This window comes from Carassius gibelio, chromosome B1, assembly GCF_023724105.1.
Source record: "Carassius gibelio isolate Cgi1373 ecotype wild population from Czech Republic chromosome B1, carGib1.2-hapl.c, whole genome shotgun sequence".
NCBI lineage: Eukaryota > Metazoa > Chordata > Actinopteri > Cypriniformes > Cyprinidae > Carassius > Carassius gibelio.
Window position 1 is genome coordinate 19,181,629 of NC_068396.1, and position 18,640 is coordinate 19,200,268.

Here is an 18,640-nt window from a genome sequence, read left to right on the forward strand (position 1 = left end):
GGGATTTGTGGTAATTGAGCGTGAGCGTGCACGCGCTTACCATTTACAACTGATTGGAATTCATTAACACACATTTCACTATCACATCTGACGTTTACGAAGTTTTTGTGAATCAGTAGAAGAGTTTTCGGGAAGTTCTCTTTACGCACAAATCACTCAGATATTTACTCGTATATTTACGAATCTTTCATGAATGAGACCCATTGACCGTATAAAAATAATAGCAATATTCACAGTGTTGTTGAAACATGTTTGCAGCAAATTTACTGAAACCATGCATTCTAGAAAAACATATTAAATTGGATGGATGGATAAAACTTTAATCTCTGTTGTAGTTAGTATCTTTATGCATTTATTGTATTTTTATGAGGAATTTTTTAACTTTGCACTGCGGTACTTCTCTTGGTACTGCCAGCTTAAGATGTATTATACAGTATTTGTTATAATATGATGTCATATTGTATTACTTATTTGTAAAACCAGACACAATCTGTGGACAATGATTTTTGATGGAAATATGCAGAATTCTGTGAAATAGATTTTAAACTTGGTAAAAAAAATTATTTAAAAAGATGATAGTACAGTTTACTGGTAACTGAAATTATGAAAATTTTTCCAAAATACTTTATAAACACAAACTTTGGATAAAACCATAGATTGATACAAAAGCATACCTTGTGATACATTGCTCGTAATATTCTTAGAGGACCTGATGCCCCCTTTCTGTCAGGAGGGGAAATAATAAAAGGCAAATGCTAGTCCCAGTGAAAGTGTTTTCAATGAACAATCGCTTTATCTCCATTCTCTCCACCTAATCAGAAAGAATGGACACTTGTTTCCTGTCTCTCCCAGTCTGGCTGCTTATTGAGAAAGAGCGATACATTACGGTGAGAAACTCTTGAGGAGCTCAGCCATTAATCTGCAGCACACGCACGCACAAACGGATGAGCCACTAAAACAATCCAGACATCACTATTGTTCAGGTCTGTCCCATTCACCCTCTGTTTTTTCTTGTAGTAACACTTACCCAAGATAGCGCTGCTCTGAGAAATCCTCAATATTCCCTCTTAGCCACTAGAGAGATGAAATCTCTTCCACTTCAGGTTCTACAGATTTGTGATGCCCATTTATACGGCAGGCACTAGGCGGCAGTTATTTTACATTGTGGCTGTCATTTGTGGATGGCTGCATTTGTTGACGCTCCTGTTGTAATTTCCATTTAACTTTATGTCCGATCTGTGAGCTGTCTAAACATCGTACATCACACTGAGGTTCTAGAGCCATGTGCTCTGTCCAATGGCTGTGGATTTATTCAGACGGTTACATTCATACAGCACCAGGATAATAATAATAAATAATCAATTAGTGTTCCAAAGATGAGCGAAGGTCTTATGGTTTGGAACGACAAGAAGGTGAGTAATTTATCACAGAATTTTCATTTTTGGCATTTTTAGCATTTAAGCACAATAAGCGTCCATGTTGATAAAACTGTGCAAAATCCCAGCTGGTCCTGGAATGACATAGTCATAGCTAGCCATAGGGATCAGCACTGGGGGGGGGGGGGGGGGGGGGGGGGGGTTATTCAGTGAGGTCTTCACTGAGGATCTGTTCTGAGGGCTCCTCTTATCACCGTAAAATATGCTGATATGAATGTAATCATTTTAATTCCTGAAAGTGAATAGGTGAATGAAATAATTTTGTCAAGTTTTGAATGCATGTTTGGAACATTTGCACTACATTCACAGCAGATAAATGCAAGTGCATTTACTGTTGACACTTCGCCAACAAAACCCAAAGGTTCAAAAGCCCTAAAGCACAAAAGTGAGTCAATTAACACTATTTATTTTGATACAAACTCACTCTTCCCACTGTTCGTGCTTTTGCTACTAACTTTTTCAGCTTTTTTATTTTTGCTACAACATGCTATTAATCCAGCGATTCTCAATTCCAGTCCTCGCGCCCCCCACCTCTGCATATTTTGCATGTCTCTCTTTGTGGACTCACCTTGTTAAGATCTAATCTGCTCTTTAGAAGTGTGCATGAACTGTGTTCCCATTGACATGATCTATACACAGTGAGATACAGTGAGTACTCCCTGAGCAGGGGAAATCTGTATAAGTTTACCTTACTTCAAACATTAATTCACGGATTTGCGATGGGCAACGTCTTCACACACGAACAAGTGTGACATCATAGACCTATGTAAATTCATGTCTCACATACTTTAATGCACTTTGAATGGAATCATGGCGGAATATTCTGTGATGACCTCTTCACAGGGCACTTACCTTCGAATAGAACAAACGTCTGAAGCCATAAGAGAAACATACAAAATGTGCAGAGCAGGGGGGGCGAGGACTGTAATTGAGAACCGCTGTAATTAATCGATACATGCTTATTAACTTTTATCATAGTTTATAGTTATATGGAAACTTATTTTTCATCAGTAATATTATTTGTGATTTGAATTTTGTGAACGGAAGTTTGCTAGGTTATAAGCCCTTGCTTCTGATGCTTTCACATTCGATTTCTCGATCTTGTCAGGTTTTACAATAAAATAATTTTCTGTTTTGCTTACATTTATTCACCTTTCAAGACTACAAAATAAAAGATGGATTCATTGTTATTTTTAATTAAAATGCACGACAACAAACAGTAGATTCAATGACAAACTAGCTTACAAAGTGTTATTAAAAAAAAAAAAACAAATAAGATGAGGCATGGCATAGGCCTACTGTGGTGGATATTGGTGAATATGGGTCATGTTAGTTTATCTTTTTATTTAATAGAATTTATTTGGCAGTAAAGAACACACAATAACAACATTAATTTGGATTAAGTTTTATTTAAACTTTCGTTTGGAGTTAAGTGCACATACTCTTTAACGTTTAATTTGCTGAGTTTATTCTTACCAATCTTTGTTTGCGTGTTTGTTGCGGCTGAGACCCGTGAGCTGTGGCTGGTGTGCCATCAAAAGGGGTCCGGGCGGAAACTTCGGACGTATATGTATGGTTCCAGCCAATGATTGGGCGCAACCATTCCGGTTTCTACCCTGGGGGGCCTTCAAGGACTATTGTATTGATTTGTGCCTTTATTTATGTTCAGGAAAAGACATTTATAAAGTGAAATAATTTGATTGCATTATTTGAAGTGCTCGTGTGTATATTTGATGTTTTCGTATATATGTATAATGGCCATTATGTGTCTGTGTATCCCCCTTTTTGTGTTAATTGGTGCTGGCCACCAATGTATAAGTTTGCTATTTGTGTTTGTATCAGGGAGTTGTGTTCTGTGATAGAACAGGTCCTGTAGTCCCTAGACCTCTGTTAATATTTGAGAGGCATTTGCAATGACTTAGGTTTATGGTATTTCCTTTTTGGTTTGTTTCTTGGTTTTCTCTTTTTTCCTCTTTGTGATTATTCTGGTTTACCTCAGTCGGGTTAACATCTGTTAACTTTTGTAACCCCCATTCTGTGGAAAATAAACCCCTAAGCATTTTGTTGTAGCCTGCTGCCTCCGAGTTATTCTTACTTTACTGGTCACGTCTATTACAAATGGTGGTAGTGGTGGGATGTGGCAGTAGGGGGCAGCAGTTTTTACTTCATTGGTCAAGATGGGACCAAAGAGAGCTGTAAAGAGTGATGAGATGTTGGCGACAGCTACAGGAGGAGCTGATGCGGAGAATACGCCAGTTTCAGTTGACTCGCAGAACATTACGGTAGAAGAGTTATGGGACATGTTCGGAGCACATATGAAAATGCAGCAAGAAAGAGATAGACGACTAGATATGGAGACAGCGCGACAGGAGAATAGATGGAAGACTCTTCAACATCAGTTCACACTACTTCAGGAAGAGGTACATACAAGAACTACAACAACATCTGTTCATCCTTTTGGGCTTCAATATACCCCTTCGAATTCAGGGAGTGAGCAAGTGGATGCTCAGGGGTCACCATCAATTGCAGGCCAAAGCATAGAACATCCAAGGGTTATGACAGAGCCACGTCTGCAGCCGCTTAATGAAGACGATGATGTGGAGCATTTTCTAACTACATTTGAGAGGATAGCCACGGCATGCCGTTGGCCGAGAATTGACTGGGCTGTGAGGTTAGTGCCGCTACTTACAGGCAAAGCTTGTAGTGCTTATGTGAACATGGATATTAATGACTCTCTTGTCTATAATGAGGTGAAAGCAGCAGTTTTAAAAAAAATACAATATTAATCCAGAGACCTATCGTTTGAGATTCCGGTCCACAGATGTGAGAACTGATGAGACCCCTAAGGAGCTCTATGTGCGTCTTAAGGACACTTTTAACAAGTGGGTTCAGCCACAGAAGCGGAGTAGGGAGGAAGTTGCAGAGGTGATTATCATGGAACAATATCTTCGAGTACTTGCTCCAGAGCTTCAAACATGGGTAAGAGAGCATAACCCTGATTCAGCAGCAAAGGCTGCAGAGCTTGCAGATGTGTTTGTTGCAGCAAGAAGACGAGGCCAACCCTGGGCTTACAATCAATGGAAAGCATTCAAAGACCCCAAGAGACCCGGTAAAAGATCTGTATCCCCCCCAAAGACAAGTATGGCGGGAGGTAAGTTTGTGGGTGATAATGGTGGTCTTAGTGGAAAAATAAGTGCTAACATTAAAACTATAGTGTGTTATCAGTGTGGACAGGAAGGGCATACTAAGCCTAGGTGCCCTAATAGACCTTCTACACATGCTAATTTGTGTGGAGTACCTAGACCCGATGACCCTAATGGTGTATCAAAGATTCCTTGCATCATGTGACTGTGGGTTTGAATGGACAGGAAGTAAGCGCTATGGTAGACACCGGGAGTATGCAGACATTGGTCAAAGCAGAGTTGGTTCCTGTCCATCTGTGGAATCTTACATCTCCAGTGACAATTAAATGTGTACATGGTGACGAAAGGTACTATCCTATGGCTAATGTTTATATAAAGGTGTTGGGGCAATCATTTCTGTTAGAAGTAGGCCTTTCACCTGAATTGCCATACCCTATGGTGCTGGGTCAAGATCTGCCTGTTTTGTTTGATCTTCTTCCCTTGCAGTCTTGTAATGCAGCAATAACCCGAGCCATGGCCAAGAGCAGTGAGGAGGAGGTAGGATTACTCCGAGCTTTACCTTTTTTTGAGACTGAACTGGAAGCAGAGCCAGGAAAGACAAGGAAGTCCAGGAGTCAGAGGAAGCGTGAAAAGTGTAGACATGCAGTGGTGAGTGAAGGGGAACCTGCCCCTGAGAACACATTGGGTTATAATGTACCTCAGGACATAGTACAATTACAGAAAAATGACAATATAATCGGTCCCCTGTACAAGTTGGTGAAGGAAAGCTCTATAGCAGGACAGACAGAGGTGGAAGGGAGTCAAGGAGTCTTTTGTCTTTGCAATGAAGTCTTGTTTCGTAAACAGGGTCCTGAGCCACAGTTGGTAGTCCCCAAGGAGGGTAAGGAATTAGTTCTCTCTTTGGGCCATTCGGTACCCTGGGCAGGCCATTTAGGTAGACCTAAGACAACAGCACGAATCATGCGTCACTTTTGCTGGCCCGGTATGAGGAAGGACATAGCCAGGTACTGTAAAACTTGTCCACAATGTCAACAGACTTCTCTAAGGGTTCCTCCTAGGGCACCTCTTAAGCCCCTTCCCATTATTGGGGTACCGTTTGATCAGTTGGGTATGGATATTGTTGGGCCACTAGAGAAGACCAAGGCAGGAAATCGCTATATGTTGGTAACAGATGTTGGTACAGATTATGCCACAAAGTATCCTGAAGTCTTTCCCCTCAAATCAATCAAGGCTAGAGTGGTAGCATCCTCTGTTATACAACTGTTCTCTAGAGTAGGCTTTCCTAGAAATATCGTTACAGATCAAGGTTCCAACTTTATGTCAGAACTCTTAAAACAGGTGTATAAACTTTTGGGTATAAAGGGAATAAGGACTACACCTTATCACCCACAAACTGTTGGGTTAACCGAACGCCTCAATCAAACTTTAAAACAAATGCTTCGCAAGTTTGTTGCAGACAAAAGTGACGATTGGGATCAGTGGCTCCCATATCTGCTTTTTGCCTACAGGGAAGTTCCCCAAGCCTCAACGGGATTTTCCCCATTTGAATTGCTGTACGGACGGGAGGTGCGAGGACCGCTGATGCTGCTGAAGGACATGTGGAATGGGGAACAAAACTCTGTAAGTCCCACTCATATTGTTGATTTATGTGGTTCAGATGTGGGAAAAGCTGGAAACCATGAGTTTATTGGCCCAGGAGCAAAAACTGCAAAAGACATGGTATGATCGGAAGGCCAGGACAAGGAGCTTTGAACCAGGCACTCAGGTACTGGTGATGTTGCCCACTGATGCGAGTAAGTTGACTGCCAAATGGCAGGGTCCTTTTGAAGTGCTGAGGAAGCTTGGGCCGGTTACATATGAGATTGCCACCCCGGCTCAGAGACGTTCAAAATGGACTTTACATGTTAATTTGCTTAAAGAGTGGTTTGCCAGACCAAGAGATGTAGCAGGAGCATTTCTAATTCGGAAGGTAGAGGATGAGGAAGCGGTAGAAGCCCAGTATCTACCAGTTTCAGCTCCTTCTGGTTTGTCACTGAGTCATCTGTCTCAAAGGCAACAGTTTGAAATTCAGAGACTATGTGATCACCAAGTTTTTCAGCAGAGACCAGGGCACACCAATTTAGTTGAGCATGACATAGTGCTCCGAGAAGGATTTTCTCTTTTTTTCCTCTTTATGATTATTCTGGTTTACCTCAGTCGGGTTAACATCTGTTAACTTTTGTAACCCCCATTCTGTGGAAAATAAACCCCTAAGCATTTTGTTGTAGCCTGCTGCCTCAGAGTTATTCTTACTTTACTGGTCACGTCTATTACACCTACACTACATGCTGTGTTAGGCTACAGCCTGTAATGACTAAAAAAATAACCAAACATTTAGCAAACACAGAGGAATCAAATAAAAATAAAATAAGAAAGAGAGCCTACAAAGCATAACGTGAGGTAAACTGCAAAGATAAGCTTTTCAAAAAGAAAACGAAACAAAAAAAGAAAAGTAGAACTTGCTGATGGTGACAGTGCAATTAAATATAGCCCAACCAAAACAGGTTATTATTATTTTTTTATATAATATAAGGAAAACTTGTCCATTCGATTTTGTAATAATCTTTAAATTTGTAGTCCGTGTGAAAAGGTGTCTGCATTCGTCAACCTCATCTTTGCATCCGACATTGAATCAGAAAGTGGTTTGTTACTGAGAATGCTCTCCTTAGAGTTACAAATGACCTGCTCTTATCATCTGATCGTTCTATTGGATCTTAGTGCTGCGTTTGACACTATTGACCACAATATTCTTTTGCATAGACTTGAACACTTTGTTGGCATTAATGGAATCGCATTAGCATGGTTTAAATCGTACTCATATGACCGCCATCAGTTCGTAGCAGTGAATGAAGAGGTATCATATCGATCACAAGTGCAGTATGGAGTACCTCAAGGCTCAGTACTAGGGTCGCTACTCTTCACGTTTTATATGTTACCCTTGGGAGATATCATCAGGAAACATGGTGTTAGCTTTCACTGTTATGCTGATGATACTCAACTTTATATTTCTTGGCCTGTGGCCTGTGTTGAAACACACCAATTTGAAAAACTAATGGAATCCATAGCCGAAATAAAAAACTGGATGACGACTCATTTCTTAGTGCTAAATTCTGAAAAAAAACAGAGGTGTTAATTATAGGACCTAAAAACTCTGCTTGTAATAACCTAGAACACCGTCTAAGACTTCTATATCTGTTCTAGGACCTCTACATCCCTGAAAGACAGCGGAGACCAGGACAACTACAGCCCCAGATACAGATCCCCTGTAAAGACCTTGTCTCAGACGACACCAGGTAAAGACCACATGAAACAGATGATTCTTCTGCACAATCTGACTTTGCTGCAGCCTGGACTTGATCTGCTGGTTTCGTCTGGTCAGAGGAGAACTGGCCCTCCAACTGAGCCTGGCTTCTCCCAAGGTTTTTTTCTCCATTCTGTCACCAATGGAGTTTTGGTTCCTTGACTTGATTGCAAATAAATGCACAGACACTATTTAAACTGAACAGAGATTACATCACTGAATTCAATGATGAACTGCCGTTAACTGTCATTTTGCATTATTGACACAATGTTTTCCTAATGAATGTTGTCCAGTTGCTTTGACGCAATGTATTTTGTTTAAAGTGCTATTTAAATAAAGGTGACTTGACTTGATTAAATAAATAATTAAAATGTCTTCTTTTTTCCCAGACACGCTCATAATCACTTTGTCGGTGTTTTGAGGCATTTAATTTACAATATTTTACGGACTATAAGTTATATATTTTTTTTTTCGTAGTTTGGCTGGTCCTGCGACTTATAGTCAGGTGCGACTTATTTATCAAAATTAATTTGACATGAACAAAGAGAAATGAACCAAGAGAAAACATTACCATCTACAACCACGAGAGGGCGCTCTATGCTGCTCAGTGCTCCTGTAGTCTACCCCTGAAAACATAGAGCGCCCTCTCGCTGCTGTAGATGGTAATTTTTTACTCTTGGTTCTAAATAAATGCGACTTATAGTCCAGTGTGACTTATATATGTTTTTTTCCTCGTCATGACATATTTTTGGACTGATGCGACTTATACTCAGGTGCGACTTATAGTCAGAAAAATACAGTATGTGCGATTTTGAACGCGGAATAGGCTTAATACGCTTGCTTATACATTAAAATATGATTAATATATTATTATATTAATCAATTTATTATAACGTGCGACTAGTTGACTAGAAAAATCTTTTGCAGAGGGCAGGCTTATTTTGCACAAGGAAGCGCTCCATTTTTTAAATAAATGCTATATTGACATTACAAAATGTGCAACAGTTGCAAATTACGTAGTTATTGCACTGCACAAGTTATGCATGCGTAAAGAGTTTTTTGTTTTATCATCCTAATTAGAATATGAAGAATGATTTGTTCAATGATTTTCTTGTGTAAAACAAGGACACATCTCTGTTTAGAATTCACTGCAATATATGTTACTGTAATGAATAAGACATGATGTAGAATTCGTCAATATTTTGTCATTTATTTTTTATTTTTTTGCACTGAGTTATTCCAAAATATACAAATTTGTATCCACACCATCCACTGATACAGATACAATAGCTAATCTACTAATTGTCCAATAGTTTGTATAGCATTTCATTTTAAGATTTTAAATATATTTCATTCAAATATTATTGTAGAAATGTAGCAAATTGCTGTCTTTTTCAGTTTTGTATTATGTTATTGTTTTGAACTGAAGTTTAACAGTTTTGTTAACAGTATGTAAGCATGTGCAAATTTGCCCATACAAAGAGTTTTGGCAGTTGTTGTGTCTGAGTGAGAAAATAATTCCTAAAATTTGAGAGATGTAGTCACTGAATGCATTTTGTGCCAAAGCAATGATAATTGATCCTCAGTTTAGCCCAAATAGACTTCTGTTGTGCTCACTGTTGATTTGCAAAAGTGACCTAAGTATTGAGAAATGTGTCCTAGCGTCTGTCAAAAACTGTAATACATACCTTCCGCAATATATTTTCCATTACTTTCAAAAAGTGGTAGAGACAATTCAATGCGAACATGTCCCACCCGTCCCACCCGCAAATTGCAAATCTTACATAAACAGTTTGAATGTGTGGACGTTCTGAATGTATACGAAGGAATAGCTATTGCTGGGGGCCTTTTCTGTTCTAGCAATAGCTGTATACCTTTAACAGTGAAATAAAATAATACCTCTAACAGTGAAATAAATATAAAAAAGACTGTCTTCCATAATCTGGAAAGTCTCATTACAGTTAACATGATGTTATTTGATAAAAAGCTCAACAGAGAAACAAATTCATCCATTATCTGACAGTGGCTTCTTAAGTGTCAAGCAAAGCATTCAGCAGGGACCCAGGCCACAAAACTGATAAAAGCTCCAATGGAAGACTGGAATAACTCATACCACACTGGAATATGTGAAATACACACATTAAGTGTGTGAGCAGTGTATACTGTGTATTCTCCATTTACCCAGCACATCTTAAACAAAATATTAAATTCAGGTGTGAGCAAATAAAATTTAAAGTCCATTTGTCTATGAAACAAATTTGTTACTCTCATGTTTAACTGAACATACTTGGCACTCTAAAATGTGACTGACTGCTATATTCTGCTGCTGTGTGAATAGTTCCCTAGTTATTGGCATCTCTCATGAGCCCGTTTCGTACTGGAGGAACCTTTTCGTAGTTCTTAGAAGTACCTGGATGCTCGTGCATTCGCAGTGCTTTGAACTATTTTAGTTCTAGGAACTCCTTTTACAGGAACTAAATTAGCTCCTAACTCAAATTAAGGTCTAAACCAACGCAATAGGAACTACCAGTGACTTAAGTGTACTGTACATTGATTGGCCGAACGCATGTGGGAAAACACCAGCACTGCCATTTTTAAAAAGCCGGATGAACACACAGTTTATTATTCTCAGAGGAGTTTAGAGTAGGAGACAAGACAGCGACTCGAGAAATGCAAGTTGCATAAGTAGATTTAGTCTCTTGGTCCTCTGATTTACTCCTACTGTCATCTACATTTTATCTCCATTATCTCACCACAGCTGTTTGCTCTAGTAAAAATCTAGCCCTTAACACATATTAACGCATAGGCTACTTTGCAAAGCTTTTGCACATCTTTTGAACTGAAGGAATGCAACACCCACTGACTGCAATGATAGAGCTTCAAAGATCAAAGACAATTTTAATTCGGACTAGATACGTCAGAAAGACGAAAAAAAATATAAAATGCAGCCTAATTTTAATTGTCAGGTAAACTGACCCTTTTAATATCGTCTAGTGTGTGGCCAGCCTCATTATGTTAAATGTTAAGCATTTTAATGTTAAACCTCATTAGCATTTAAAGGCAAATGCTGCAAAACGGCTTGCTCCATTTTTGACAGGATGAAAAAGGTGTTGTTTTACACTACCATTGAAAAATTTTAACCAAACTATATTACAGACTTTTAATTAAGTTCCCAAAGAATCATATCAGCTTGTAGAAAATGGGCATCCGATGACCCCGATCTGATGAAATTAAATCTGTTCATCATAAAGTGATCATGTCTCTTCAGAAGAACAGTTTGATTCTTATGAATTACTTTTACAGTATTTGTATGTACTTTCAATGCATTGACAAAAGTATTTAAATATAGTATATTCAAAATATCTTCATTTGTGTTCTAAAAATAAAGAAAAAGAAAAGTCGAATTGGTTTGGAATGATATGACGGTGAGAAAATGATGACAGATTTTTCATTTTCAAGTGAACTAACCCACCATTAACTTCAGATTTCGTTTTTTCTCCCAAACAGTTTCTATCTTTGTTGTTCTCTAATACTTCAGGAAAAGCATTAGTGAACTATTTTTTGATAAGTGATGCTCTAGTTTTTGCTGCGGCATGCACAACCCCCCATCTTCCCTGAAAGTCCTTTTGTTACAGCAATCCAACTCTAAGCTGTTCAGCTGATGCTTAATTGAAACACAATTTTATCATTTAATTAGGAGCACATTTCCTCTGAGAGACGAAAAGACAGTTACAATGTGTGTGCGTGTGTTATTTAATGCCTCAATTGTATCCAGATCGTGAGGGAGCAGTGTGTTTTCTCTTATAGTGATTACTCCTTAAGCTGGCCTCATTAGACTCTCTCTCATTGTCTCGCCTTTCCTCCAGAGATCAAACTCTGCATATCCTTGCCTCTAATACTTTGCGCCAGTGACAACATATTACATACATAGAAAGTCCTAAATCATTATATCTTTCTCAGAAAAGTTTGAACTGCAAACAAGGTGAATTTCAATCAAAAGTGCATCCTAATATAAGGGCAAAGCACTTGAAATGATGGGCTATTACTATAGTTTGTATTAACCTTAACTTTAAATGGAAATATTAATTGCAGAATCACTTTCAGCTGTTAAGATGGTTGTGGAAAATACATCTTTGCATCAGATTTAGGCTCTGTGCAACTCTCATACTCTTTCTGATAATCTACAGTATGGGTGCATGAGAATAATTGAGCATTTTAAAATCCATGGTGAAATCATGTAAACTGGAGGCATGATTGTCTGTAAACTGTAATAGCCTTATCAAGAGCCCTTTGTGAAGTAATTCACTTCAAGGTTTGTTCCAAACGAGAGAGAGCAAGTAATGAAAGTACCATTTAGAGAGAGCAACAGTGGGATACTGGAAGTAAAAAATACATTACTTTTCTCAATAGAGAAATTGATTTTTCTACATAAAGCTTTTAAGACTATATGGTTTATGCATCTGTTAAGCCCTCACTTATAAGTTTTGTTTTGTTTTAGTTGAATAAAAACATAATTCCAGGCTAATAAATCCTAAAGAAAGAATTCCGCCATTTAGAGAACTACAATGAACAAATCAGTTGCTGCTTAATATTTTTGTGGAAGCTGTGACAGCCAGTGTATTGTGGCCAATTTGAATCGGAAGTGGCTTTGAATCATACCTATGCAGGAATCAATTTAAAGTTTTCAGTCACTTGCTAGGTATTTTATTCAGTAGATAATGTACAAAGAAAAAGCTTGATATTAAGTGAAATGCAGCAATTACTCATGCCTCCCTGTGGCTTGAAAAATACAATCCTCTCTGTTGTGCTACATTTTCCCGTGTTTTAAAAGGAACGTGCTTGTAATTCAACATCTCTTGTTCACTTTCAGCTGGTTCCAACATGTGTTGGTTGCCAGGGAGGCTGCAGTTATTGAGAATCCAATGACCTACCGATGCACACCAGGTCCATGAAGCCATACATGGCGTAACAGATCTGGAAGAGCAGGTCCTGCCGTTGCCACTTGGCCGATGGGCTGAGAGAGGACCAGACCAGCCAGGAGATACTGGCAATCAGGAACAGGGAACCCAAAACAGCTGCAGCTATCTGAACTTTCTCTATCACCGTCAAAGAAATGGCCTGCCACTGGAGACACAAAAAATGTAGACTAATAGATAGTACAGTTCCAGTACCACATTTCAGCACACATGAAAAAAATCATGAAGACATGGCATAATATTCATACATTAAACAAGTAATATAAGTGATTATCAGCCAGAATTATAGAGAATGATAATATAAAAAGTTGCACTCATGGGCTCAATTATTATATATATTTTTTTATTAATACTTCAGCAAGTATGCATGCAAGTTGATCAAAAGTGACAGTAAAGACAGTGTTCCAAAATCCAATTTCCAATAAATGCTGTTATTTTGAACCTTATATTTATCAAAGTATCCTGGAAAAACAACTGTTTTGATCATTGATAAAAATAAGGAATGTTTCTTGAGCAGCAAATCAGCATATTACAGTAGATTGATTTCTGGAGGATCATGTGACACTGAAAACTGGAGTAATAATGGTGACGATTCAGCTTTGCATCACTGAAATAAATAATATTTTACAATATATTAAAACAGAAAACAGTTTTACAATTTTAAATTGTAATAATGTTTCACAACATTACTGTTTTTCTATACTCTGGATCAAACAAATGCAGTCTTGGTGAGCAGAAAAGACTTATTTCAAAAACATTTAAAAAAATCGTATAATCCACAAACTACTAAACAGCATTGATTGATCGATTAATTAATTGACTGATTATTAGCACTATGGAATATCTTTTAAATAAAACATGAATAAAATTACATTATTGATCAAGTAAGCCTTACCCCAATTCACTACGGTAAACTTACTCAAATGATTTATATTTTGAGCAATTAGGGCAGTTTTTACATTTCAGGTTTACATCATGCCCATAATAAAAAAATGGTCTAGCTGCTTGCTCACAATACATTGTTTTTCATGTAGACATTATTCTAGCTGTCACTGGATCTTGGTATAGAATGACAGATCTTATCATAGGCAAATCAAACAGAAAAAAGCACGACTAAACAATTCAACCACAAATGGCAATATACAGACCAACGTTGTGTGGTTCACCTTTAAAGTAACTAAAAACAAAGAAAAAATTGCCTATTTATCATCTGAAGGTTAGATCAAAAGAAAATAAAAATGACAGAAAGTAAAATCGGTGAGAGCAGAAGCTTTAAAACCCAGAGAAGCATATATATTTCTTCATCTAACACAGTATGAAAGGAATAAGATGAACACACAGCTACTGCTCTCAGTATTGTGGTAGTATAATGGCACAGTGATCCGATGGCTAGATCATGGTGCTGTATGACTACCATATTCATATCTCATACAAGATGCACTACATGGCCAAAGTTTGTGAACATAGTTTTCTAGTTCAGTCAAGCATACAGTCATGTAATATCCAAAAAATGGTAGATACCATTTCCTTCCCAACATAACAGTGCTCTCTGCACAAAGCAGGATCCATGAGGAAATGATTTACTGACTGTAGTATAGAAGAACTTGGCTGGACTTCACAAAACGCCAACCTGAAATTCACTGAACACCTTTGGGATGACTGTGAGCCAGGCCCAATCGTATAAAATCAGTGTCTGACCTCACTAATGCTCTGGTGTCTGAGCGAGAGCAGTGTTCCCTGCAGCCGTGTTTCACTGCCTAGCCTTGCCAGAAGAGTGGAATAGAGTAATGATGGCTTATTAATGGCCACTGCTTTTGAAATGAATTGCATGGTTTTGCTAAACAAACATGTGGGTGTCATGTTCAGGTGTCCATACACTTTTGGCCATGCAGTGTACTTTAAAGAATACCAATGGTGGACAGACATGAAACCAATGCTAACTCACCACCAATTCGTATGTATTTTACGAGGTGGCCAATTTGTACTACCACACTCTTTTTTGATTTTGTACCATTTGTCTAGACCTCAGTGACAGGTAGGTGTGTTTTTTGAAAAGAAAAAGTTGACGAGTGCTTTTCTAGTACAATAAAAACTGGCAGTGTTGGTTTGGTTACAAATAGTCGAGGGCGTCTTTTGTTGCTATAACAACAGCTGCAATGGTAGCCTAGTTGTGTGCTGCAGAAATGTCGGCTTTTGAAGTTAACGTTGGCTTTTGACGGGGAGGTTAATGTCAGTTCACAACGACGTTTGTGGGAGCACAACATTATATGGGGAACGAAACTGTATGGTGCTTTCAACAATTTAATCCAGGAGCTCTGGTTAGATGATGCACAGTTTTCGGCTTATTTAGACTAGATATTTTGTACTTACAGGTCCTTCTAAAAAAATTAGCATATTGTGTTAACAGTTCATTATTTTCCATAATGTAATGATAAAAATTAAACTTTCATATATTTTAGATTAATTGAACACCAACTGAAATATTTCAAGTCTTTTATTGTTTTAATACTGATGATTTTGGCATACAGCTCATGAAAACCCAAAATTACAATGCACTGGATAGCTAGCCAATCAGCGCACACCTCGCTTTTTCAGACCTATGAGCTTTGTTAAAATATTGTTGCTCTTTTGGAAAGTCGGGGCATAGAGGAGAGACAATAATGTACATTATATGGAAAATAAATAGTGTTTTTTTAACCTTAAACCGCATAACATCAAAATACACCAAATACACAAAATAATGTTCTCTTGGGTAGCCATATACGCTGTTCATACGGGACACGTCCCAGCCAGGATTTTAATAATGCCTATATCCAGGTTTTGGCTATTTGCACTGTGCTGGTTGATCGTTGTGTAACATTCATGAGAGCTATAAAGAGCAGAGCAGATGACTGCTTTCGCTTTCGAATCACTTTCATGTGTTTGTTCGTTTGACTTGAAGCATTGTGGCGCACTTTGTTTTGTTTTTTTGGGGATTTGTGTGCAGCGACGTTTCAAGTCAATCGAACGAACAAACCCATGCGCATATTTGCATCGCTTTGATCATTCCCTCTAGATCGCACCTTCTCACACGCAGCCCCACGATTGGTCGATTATGTACAATACCTGCATATTATTTGTCAAACTGCTCTGGATGTTTAAGGCAATATTAAAATATCTGTATGAATGGCACATATGGCCACCCTACCCTTCTAACACAGCCCAGGAAAGGAGTGAGTTACCTGTAGCGGGTTCTTGGTGCTGATGGCGATGACCTGGTATTTGTAGTAGCAGAGTTCACAGCTCCAGGATCCTCTCTCACTAATCCACTTAATAAGACAGGGCTCATGAGTGCAGCGAACAGAACCACTACAGCGACACGGGCTCAGCAGCTCTCCCTGCAAGACACAACACATGCTTCTATTAGCAGAAGCTAATCTCCCCTGAAATAATGCCGAAACCATAGTACATAAACACCCGGCTCAACGATAAATTAGATAAAATACAACAATTACTTACAATCTGAATAAATTAATACTTGTTTCCACCATGGGATTAAGGCAAAATGTTAATTCCGACTTTTAATGTCCAAATCTTGACCTTTTTTCTTGCAATTTTGTAAAAAAGGTCAAAATGACGAGATATAAACTTGTAATTTTGAGAAAAAAGTCAGATTTCCAAGATATAAACTCAGAATTCAGACTTTTTCTTACAGTATTTACATTTTTTCTCTAAATTCTGAATTTAAATATTGCAATTGAGAAAGTTTTCATTTCATCCTCACTTAAAGATATGGAAGCTTGTTCCCACCACAAAATAAAAAAGGGAATTGCAACTTTTCATCTCACAGTTCCTTTTCTTAAAATTGCTTGTTTATATCTCATACAGTAGTATTTCTGTGAGAAAAAAGATTGAATTATAATAAAGAAATCGCAATTTTCAGTAAAAAAAAAAAAAAAATTCCATATCTTTAAGTCGAGATGAAATTAACATTTTCTACATGATTGTTATTGATCTTATGCATATGTTTTTTTTAGGGCCCGAGCACCACGGTGCGAGGACCCTCTTGGAATTGCTCCATTTTCTGACCTTGTCATTTTTAATGCTGAACATATGCAGGACTCCAATCATTTAATTTCCTTAAACCCTGCCCCTGCAAACTTGCGTTCATCTCAAAATCCAACCAACTGATCTACAGAACCGAATCCTTTTTCAAAACTCCATTATTCTCTTTCGTAAATCACAATATGGAATCAAAGTTCTATTGCTATTGCTACGTAATTTTTATTACGACTTTCAGGTGTGGTCATATTTACAAAATAAAGTATTTTTTAAAAGAAATTCGCACCATTGGGAGTTCAGAAAAAAAAAGTTCCCCTTACAGATTTTGAATGTGTATAAGTTTGTCAATTTGCTGAGTTGGTCAACAGAAAGCTACTTGGCTTGAAAGCGACTTCTGTGTGAGTTGTGCTTTATACATCTAGACTTTCTAGAATTTTTTGAATCAGTATTTAAAAATGTATTTAAAATATTTATTTATTTATTTAGTCTGTGTGAGTTGTGCTTTATACAATTCTAGACTTTCAAGAATTTCTTTAATCAGTATTTAAAAATGTATTTAAAATATTTATTTATTTATTTATTTATTCTTTTACAATTATTTTTATTTTAAGAATATAATTAATTATAAATTCCTAAATATTACATTTTGGAGAGACAATATCATTTTTGACATTTCACAACCTAAGCTAACCTAACAAAAAAGGTCAAATTGTCTGATATTTCCAGGCAAGTTTTTCAAATAAGCAGTGTAGCAGTTCCCACATCTTTATTATTATGGCAGGACAGTGTTGTATCATCCTAACATTATGCCTCCCAAAAAATATCAAAACAAATATTAATTAAGACTTCAAAAACATGCTCATCATAGAAGAGGAATGCTGAAGCCATTTTATGTATGAATTGGATTATTAAAGTATTTTTTAACAAATTAATAGATCCAGTCCAAAACAATGAGTGTCACATCATTGACCCATCCATTAGTTGTGCAAATTATTAATGAGGACCACTTAAGAGTTACTTGGGACAAGCCCCAGTGACCTTCACAAAAGCTTTACCCATGGAACATTAATTTGGGAAATATAGTTTAACTGTCTTGCACATCTTGTTAAAAAACTGTGTCCAGTTTGACTTCAATAGATAATAAAAACTCCAGATTCTCCTTTCCAGCAGCATAGGGACATAATTTGATTGATTACTGTTTTGCAGTTCATGTGAATCATGCATAAACCGAGACAACAAACCCACTGCCTCAAAATCACACATCTTACTACAGGCTTAAACATTTCAAGTGCTGCATGTCAAAACATCTTCACAGAAGCCTCACAGCAGTATTTACAATGTTTCAAAACAGCACACGTTTCAAACGTTCCTCTAGAGTGAGATTTGCGTGGGTGACAAATAGTTGCCTAATCCAGCGTGTTTACTTTGAGCTCATTAAACCAGTGCGAAGTATCTATCTATCCGGTTATATTTACACAAAAGTGAACATTCGACATATCAAATTCATTGCTTTATAAATAGCAACCAGACACAATGACGGCATCTATCATTTGGCCTTACAAACACATATACATACACACCATAATGAGGGATGATCAGATAAAAGCATCTGTTTGGTTCCTGGCAACAGTGTGTTGGGACTTGCTCACTGATTGGAGTTGAGTCAAACTGATCCCTATGGCACTGATAGAAATTACCTTCCTG

The 18,640-nt window shown here is 37.6% G+C and overlaps 1 protein-coding gene across 1 annotated transcript in view; it reads right to left on the reverse strand.

The window, feature by feature from the left end:
• Window positions 1-18,640, reverse strand: part of marchf4a (membrane-associated ring finger (C3HC4) 4a) — a 79,079-nt gene that overhangs the window by 7,451 nt on the left and 52,988 nt on the right. Inside the window, exons 2-3 of the mRNA XM_052545294.1 lie at window positions 16,117-16,272; window positions 12,851-13,043 (exon numbers count right to left, since the gene is read on the reverse strand). Coding sequence (XP_052401254.1) covers window positions 12,851-13,043; window positions 16,117-16,272 — 349 coding nt within the window. The remainder of the gene's footprint in view (window positions 1-12,850; window positions 13,044-16,116; window positions 16,273-18,640) is intronic.